This window comes from Saccostrea cucullata, unplaced genomic scaffold (genome assembly GCF_032062105.1).
Source record: "Saccostrea cucullata isolate Sc308-1 unplaced genomic scaffold, CSIRO_AGI_Scuc_v1 ctg865, whole genome shotgun sequence".
NCBI classification, from domain to species: Eukaryota; Metazoa; Mollusca; class Bivalvia; order Ostreida; family Ostreidae; genus Saccostrea; species Saccostrea cuccullata.
This window is the reverse complement of record NW_026922290.1, coordinates 1-8,181: the sequence shown is the minus strand read 5'-3', so window position 1 is coordinate 8,181 and position 8,181 is coordinate 1. Positions and strand designations below refer to the sequence as shown.

General features: G+C 33.0%; 1 protein-coding gene across 1 annotated transcript; it reads left to right on the top strand.

The window, feature by feature from the left end:
• LOC134261547 (uncharacterized) lies at positions 1 to 8,069 on the top strand (the record flags this gene model as incomplete). Its single annotated transcript, XM_062743973.1, has 5 exons — positions 1 to 178; positions 4,266 to 4,381; positions 4,823 to 4,906; positions 5,712 to 5,756; positions 8,019 to 8,069. Coding segments are annotated over exons 1-5 (459 nt in total), but the record flags the coding sequence as incomplete, so codon positions are not given.
• Between the last annotated feature and the right edge of the window lie 112 nt (positions 8,070 to 8,181).

Here is an 8,181-nt window from a genome sequence, read left to right as displayed (position 1 = left end):
ACAGGGGAGACGAAGATGAAGAAGTTTGCGATTATCAACTTTGTGAAGGAGAAGAACGTCGGTGTTGCGCCTTGTGACTGGTTAGAACGTGCCTGTGACGTCGATGATACAGTTATCGTTAACTGGGAAGAGGGGAAGAAGAAATCACCGTATGAAGTTGTGGTCCTGGGATTTTCAGGTTGGTTTAAAATTATCTCCCTTTGACGCCATTTTGGATTTCTCAAATCCATTAGATTTTAAATATTAGGCCAAGGTTAGAAATTGAAAAAGAAAAAAAAGGTTCAATGCACTTTTGAAGTAAAAATTATTCATTATCATTTTTTAATTATCACGATTATATTTTTATCAAGTCTTGACAAAGTCTGGCTTCAGGATTATTTATTTATCCCCCTTGGACGCCATTTTGGATTTTCAAATTTATTAAAATTAAAATTCTCTAATTTAAAACCAGGGATTAATCTAGGTTTTGTGGGAAACTACCCTTTCTGGAGAAATTTGGAAAATCAGCGAGGTATGGGAACCACTTGAGTGCAGGGCAAGCCCAGAATTGGGGCCAAATTGACTGTCAGCATTGTATGACCATATTTAAAGTGCATAAAGTAGCAAAGTAAAACCATATTTCTCACATGCTGAAATTTTACTTGAAAAAGAAATATTTGACATGTTTGAGGTTTTTACAATTGTAAGGGGAATATTTTACTCATCAAAAGGGGAAAATTAGATCTTCATGGGAAATTTCTCTAGGGGAAAACACCCAATATAATTTGGAAGTAAATATGCCCTAGATTAATCCCTGAAAACATGGAACGTTATTGAGATAAATAGTGTCATCACTTAACGCAATGCTTTTTTGGTCAGAGTTTATCTTTTCAAGCGAGATTTGTGATAACAGTAAGTACTTTGTAACTCCACAATATGAAACAGAAACATGCAAGCTGGGCTGTACCGGTATAGACCGTTTCACTGTAACTGCGGTACTGCTCTCTTGCAGGGCAACATGATATATTTTGGTGAAATATGATGTAAAAGTGATTGTTTTAAATAGGTCATTTAATTATCTATGAACAAAAACTCCGCCAAACATTATTATTTTGCCCTGCAAAAGAGTAGTACCACAGTTACCATGAAGGGGCTCATAATTTATTTTTGCAATTAGATTATTTAATGATACATTCTTTGACAAATCCCGGGAGTCTAATGCCCGGGACCTGGTAAAATTGGAAGCAGGCATGCGGAAATTGCACACTTGCAAGCCTGAAGATCATGTAAATTCTTAGGCAATTTCCAAGGAACTCTTCTTCAAAGGAGACACAAAAAGTGCACAGGTTGAAAACTAATGGCGAGACAATGAATTGACAGAATGGATTTCAGAGCATGGAAAGGCAAATAAAAATATAACTGCAGGGTTTGACATTAAGGCACGTCGGACGGACTGAGTCCAGTAAAACATAGGTCCGGTCGGGTAAAATGTCTGTGTACTAGACCGACTGGTCGTGCAATAAAAACAAATAAACTTATTAATATATATTTTTAAACAAATTTATTGTCAATGAAAAATAAAATCATAGCTCTCCTAACCGCATGGTAGAAAGAAAACTATATACGTAACAGACAGCATGACGGAAGCACTATTATTAACAGCAGTCATTGTAGGCATTCCTAACTACTCAGTGTTTTCCTAAAGAGAAACTATAAGCTATTTTTCGTTTATGGAAATGGCTGAGTAGTTACAATTGTCATTGTGGAAAGATTCATGATTACAACATCGGTAAACAGTGTAAATGGCAATAAAACTGTAATAATAACATTATTTTTTATTACTATGCCTAAATTTTTTTGGAACAATTATAATGATAATGGTATCTTACTATATTGTATACAAGTTGATTTTTTTTTTTAAATCAAATTAAGTTAGGAATGAACAAGCTGCATGTGTATGACCTAGTTTTAATGTTGAAATGTGTGCAGGAAATTTTGCTATTAAAATAGGGATTTATTTCATTGGTAAGGATAAACCAATACAATGTATAAGCTTATAAAAAGTGTTATTCATAAATTATCACTATTTTGTGCTTTAAATATTCTTTTTTAAGTTTACTGCGCCATTTTTCACTTCAATGCGACTATGGCGCCAGGGGTTGACATTAACTTTTATATTCACTTGTCATTCGGGCAAGTGAACTACAATTTTGACTTGCCCGAACGCAAAATTTGGTTGCCCAAAAATTTTTAAGAAGATTTCAGTTACTGTATTCAAGGACCAACCTAGGGGGCGACTGAGGCGAAATAGTCGCTTTTGGGCTCCAAACTTCGCCGTAATTTATCATGAAAGCGAAGTTTAAGTCGCCTTAACATTTTCAAACCCTTTATTGAAAATAATAAAAGAATCTATTAAGAAACATGGTAGAACCCTCATTAATTTATAAATCTTGTTTAATTACCGCTGGAATAAACGAAACAGCAGGACACTTGCACCTGTTTCGCTACAAATGACCAATGCGTCGAATACTCTGTCGGAACTCCTCTAGATTTTACCCTTCCGGTTATGAAAAACCCCATTGTTATACCAGACGCAAAACAGCTGGTCATATATCGATGTCATGCCAAAGATGTTGAAGATGATTTTAGATCTTTTTATTGCCAAATAATTATTTCATGCTGTCAATACTGACATACTTTTACTGTTAAATTGTGGAGTTATCACTGTCCAAGAAATTACACGTCTGATATACGGAGTTCAATCAGCATGCAGTATGTATGTACAGTACATGTACACCAAAACCTTTTTTTCAGAAATAATAAAAAATAATACTAAAAAAAATTAAAAATAAAATAACAAAAAATTGTACCATGCTATGAGGCTGAAAATTTAAAATGAAAACTTAAAAGATAGAATTCAAAAGTTAATTGTGCATAGTATGGAAAATAAAAAAAAAACAACTTTGTTTTATGATTTTTTTTTTTGCTTGATATACCTTGTAATTGCCAAAAAAAAAAAAAAAACCAGATTCTATATCTCTTTCTCTGTTTTATTTTGATTATTTTTACTAGGATGTCAGTACAAAAAATTAATGACATATATTTTAAGTTATAAACAATGAAATGGTTTCATTTTTAATAAGTTTTAATGATCAGTGAGCGTCGCGAGCGCCAAGAAGTCTCCCTAAATTTTAAAACTTCTCCCTAAATTTCTCTGAGGGAGAAGTGAAGTCTCCCTAAATTTTGGGTCTAGGTTGGTCCCTGCTGTATCTTAATTTGATACTGTAAATATTACAAACGTTAACAAACTAATTTCTATTTTAAACTTAACTGCAAACAACTTTCCTGTAATTTACTATCCTGTTAACACACATACAGCAATGCACTAGTGATATTTTCTTTTCTTTTTTTAGTTGAAAATTTACCCCCCCCCTTCCCAAGCGATTAAGGTCAACTAAAAGGAAAACAGTTATCATGTTTTGAATCAAGATACAACATTACCGAGAACAACTGGTGTTCTTTGTATTCTGTAAGTGATTAAATAAGCTATTCTATTATATATATTTCGTAAGAATGTATCGTAAGTTCATAGTAAGTTGTCAGGCAGAGAGTGAACGAAAGAAAACAGAATAACGAACCCGATTTTTAAATACAATGTAAAGGTATGATCCAGAAACCTAAAACAAGGGATTCCGAATGCAAAAAAAAATGTCACATTTTTGGCGGAAATCAACTGTTCAATTCATTGATTTGTTTATAAACTAATTTAAGATTAAAAAAAAAAGTTTCTATCAGAAATATCCACTTGCCCGATCGGACAAGTTCATCGATGATTTTACTTGCCCGACCCGATGATTTACTTGTCCCGGGCAATAGGACAACCGTTAATGTCAATCCCTGTGATTGGGAAGGGCTTGCGCCATGCGCCGCGCATGGCGCAAGCCCTTCCCAATCACTGAATTTGTGCTGTGAATATAGGCATATTTTTAACATGTGTCTTTCCATATGCAAGGAAGTCTTGTCATGTGACTGCATGTCATTGAAAATTGAGTGTAATTTAATTTGTATTGTTTTATATAGAAGGAAATACCATGTCAAATGCAAATGATTTATATTGAATGTTTTATATGCACATTGACACTATAATCAATTTAATAAACAAATTTCTGGGGAGCCCTTATTTTCTATTCTAGTTACATAATAAAGTTTAAAATTTGAATTAAATCAAGAGATTCACTGGACCTGCTTATAACAATTGCCTTATTTAATGAAATTTTGTTATACAGATGACAGAGAAGATGCAGAATCTATGATGGATAGATATATTGAGACTGGACGCTTAACAGAGAAAAGGAAATTGTCAGCGGGATTTCACGACCTCAGTGATTCATCAGATGATGAGGTATTATAAAAATAAACTTTGTTATGACATTACATTGTATTATGTATATGACAGTATGAAAGTATTACAAATTTAAGATTACTCCAATGATTGTTAGATTAGGCCTTATCTGTATTTTTAGGAATGGCTTCTTTAAAATTATTACCCCCCTTTGAAGGGGAGACAGGGTAAATATTTTTACCTTTGTGTGCTTGTAACAAATTTTGGTGCAATTTTCTCAGAAACTACGTGTTGAACATGTTGAAGATGCTTGAATTTTTTCACACACCTTCTTTATGTGATGGAATTTATTTTTGTATGAATCTGATCATGCTGATGTCAACAGAGTAAAGTATAGATTCACATGACACTAGTTTGGGTATTACTGATAAGCATTCACTCACGGACTTCTTGTTATGACTTGATTGTATATGATTTTAAAAAAATTGCTCTAATTTTCAGCTCTTGAAAGAAAAACAGAAGAGGATGAGAATCAGCTATGCTGCAGGACAGAAGAAAATGAAAGAAAAGTTTCTGGAAATCAAGGTATTTGTCTTTTATTTTCCTTATAAATAATAATGATCTTCCTTAGAATTTTCAAGGATTCTCTGAATCCCAGAATAAATCATTTAATCCCTTGTTTTTTATGCCCCCCTTCAAAGAAGGGAGGGCATATTGCTTTGCTGTTGTCTGTCGGTCCATTTAGTTTCCGCTCATTTTCTTCATAACCATTGCACATACAGAAATGAAATTTGGTATACAAGTATATAACATGAATATCTAGGGGAAGTTCTGTTTCGGGTACGGTCGCACCATAATTGACAGAGTTATGCCCCTTGGACTTAAAAAAATTCCAATTGTTTGCAGTTTCCGCTCATTTTCTTTGGAGAGGTTGCACATATTGAAATGGAATTTAGTATACAGATTATTCAGAAGAATATCTAGGTCAAGTTTTGTTTTGGGTACGATCGCAACATAATTGACATAGTTATGTCCCTTGGACTTAGAAAAATTCCAATTATTTGCAGTTTCCGCATTTTCTTTGGAGAAGTTGCACATATTAAAATGGAATTTAGTATACAGATTAGTCAGATGAATATCTTGGTCAAGTTCTGTTTTGGGTATGATCATATGATCACACCATTTTTGACAGAGTTATGCCCTTTTGGACTTAGAAAAATTCCAATTTGTGGGGGAGGGGGGCATAAGTGTTTTACAAACATTTTTTGTTGTTTTAAAAGTTACACAATTGTTTTCCATTTATCATTTGTTTATCCTCTTTATCAGTTTATATTCACTTCCTGCCAATATCTGCCAAAATTTTAATGTACATTTATTTCTGTACTTTTAGGGTAAAGAAGACAGACAGCAAACAGATGAAAGCTCCACTGGACAGGTATTTATTTATTTATATGTTTTAATTTATGGAATAGGTAATAAAAATGTAATAATCAGTATTAATGTTATGCCCCATGCATCAGGGACATTTGCCCCTTTTGGACATATCTAGCAGTCCAGTCCAATACGAAAAATCGTAATATTACTAAAATTCGTAATATAAGCAATTTCTAACTCTTCTAAGAGTTACTTCCCTTTTTTCTGATACAACCTGCTTGTTATCTTTCATGAGAGATTTTACGTCTCTGGTTTCATCAAATCATCGTGGATATGCATGCATTTTCTTTGTTTTGATGCATTTTATCCGAGTGCATGCAGAGTCAAAGCCTAGTGAAAATTGTACAAGTTATATCCTGTCTCGATGTTGGAGATGAGGGTCTGATTTTTAGGGTAGACTTCGGGAAAAATATAGGGAATTCGGGGATTATAGAACACTATGACAAGTTTTAAGATACATTGAAGTTTTATGGAAAATTGTTCCCATCTCTGGGAAAATTCTTATATAAGAATAATAATACAAAATTTTCACTCACCCATTACTTTCTTCTTGCATTTTCATACTTTTTCGATAGACGTCACTGACCAAAATGACCACGTGATACTAGTACCATTGGGGCATAATGTATTTCTGACGTCATACTTTCCTTAACATCATTCAGTTTCTTTCAAGGCTTAATTTTGTCTTACATTACGTAAACTCGTAATATAGTCTCTTACAACATGCTATATTACGAGTTTTCGTAATTTAACTATATTACGAAAAATAGTAATATAAGAATAATATTATGATATTCTGTAATATTACAATTTTTCGTATTGGACTGGACTGTCTAGCTGTATATGTTATTGAATTGTTTTGTTATAAGTAAAACTTTGTGATCAAGCTAAGATTTTGCAATCACTTTAGAATGTAGTTGTTTTTTTTTTTTGTTTTTTTTTTTTTCGAAAAATATGTAAAATTGATGGAAAGTTATTCTCACATAAACATAATAAAGATACTGAGAGACAACAATATTGTCCAGTAAACACTTAAAGGTCTCAAGAAAGTACCACTCTAAATTGATACCAGGTGAACAATTTCACCCACATATGTCACACTGAGTTTTTGAAATCCATTGGCAAACCAGTTTAATATTCAATGAATGGTAATTTTCTTCATGTAATCAGTCCAGGGGACCAGTAAAAAATTGGACCTTTCCGGAATTTTAACCTCTTAAATGCATTTTAAGTTTATTTCTGAGATTGTCTAAAAGATTGAATCTGTGCGTATGATAGAATAAACTGGAGTGCTTTTACAACAATTAGTCATTATTTTTTTTCTGCCATATCGATCTGTGTTTGTTCAGTCAGATGATTCAGTTAGTACAAAATGTTAATTAGCATATTTGGGATACATCATATGCCAGCCTATCATCATTAACCTTAAAAATAAAGAGTAATTAATCATTATTGTTACATTAAACATTTTCCTCACAACATTTAAAACTTCGTTTTCTGTGGTAGATAGCAATGTTGGCAGTTGGGTATCCACTTTAAATATCACACCTGGAATTCGGTCCAGGGATATTTGACGTAGGTTTTTAAAGGCCTAACTGGAATTAAATCAGTTTTGAAGTTTTTGAATATATCTATGCTGATCGATCAGTGAATATTTGTGTGGACCATTGACAGCGGTTTTTTCACCCTTACTTAACTAGTTCCCAATGCCAGAAAACATTAATTTTCCCCAATTCTGTGACTAAAAATTCCCTCTTCAACTGGGAAGCTAAAGATTATGACGACATTGTATTTTTTGTTAAAGGAAACATTGTACAAGTGACTAGTTGTTTCACTTCCCCTTTAATTGAAAGTAGAGAAAGTTGTAATTTGGACCAGTGGTTTAGACAGATAGTGTCATACATTTTGACAAATTGGGAGCATTACAATGTGAAAACATGGGACGTGGATATTATAAAAAAAACAATAAGTACTCATGTTTATTCTTTAAAACAAGCAGTACTAGGGATTTAAGTTGGAATAAACGCAAAAAATTGCATCTGCATATATATGTGAGAGAAAATTCTTCTTTGTTTTTCTTTGATGTTATCTTTGCCGATTGAACCGGTACCAAACCCTTTCCCAAATGGTGGGGTAAAAATGGATGATTGAATTTAACTAAACCACTGGTCTACTTGACCAGTGATTTTTTTTTAAACTCTGAATTGTCAGCAAGCCCATCATTAACAATGACAATAACATGAATGTTTAATTTTATTACTAGGAAAAGAAGCAGCAAGAAATAGAAGACAACACCCAGAATGAGAAGGAGCAGGTTAGACAATTTAGTTTTTAGTATCTATGATTTATAAATTTTTCAGGGCTCAACATTAAGGCACGTCCGACCGACTCAGACTAGTAAAAGGTAGATCTGGTCTAGTTTATTT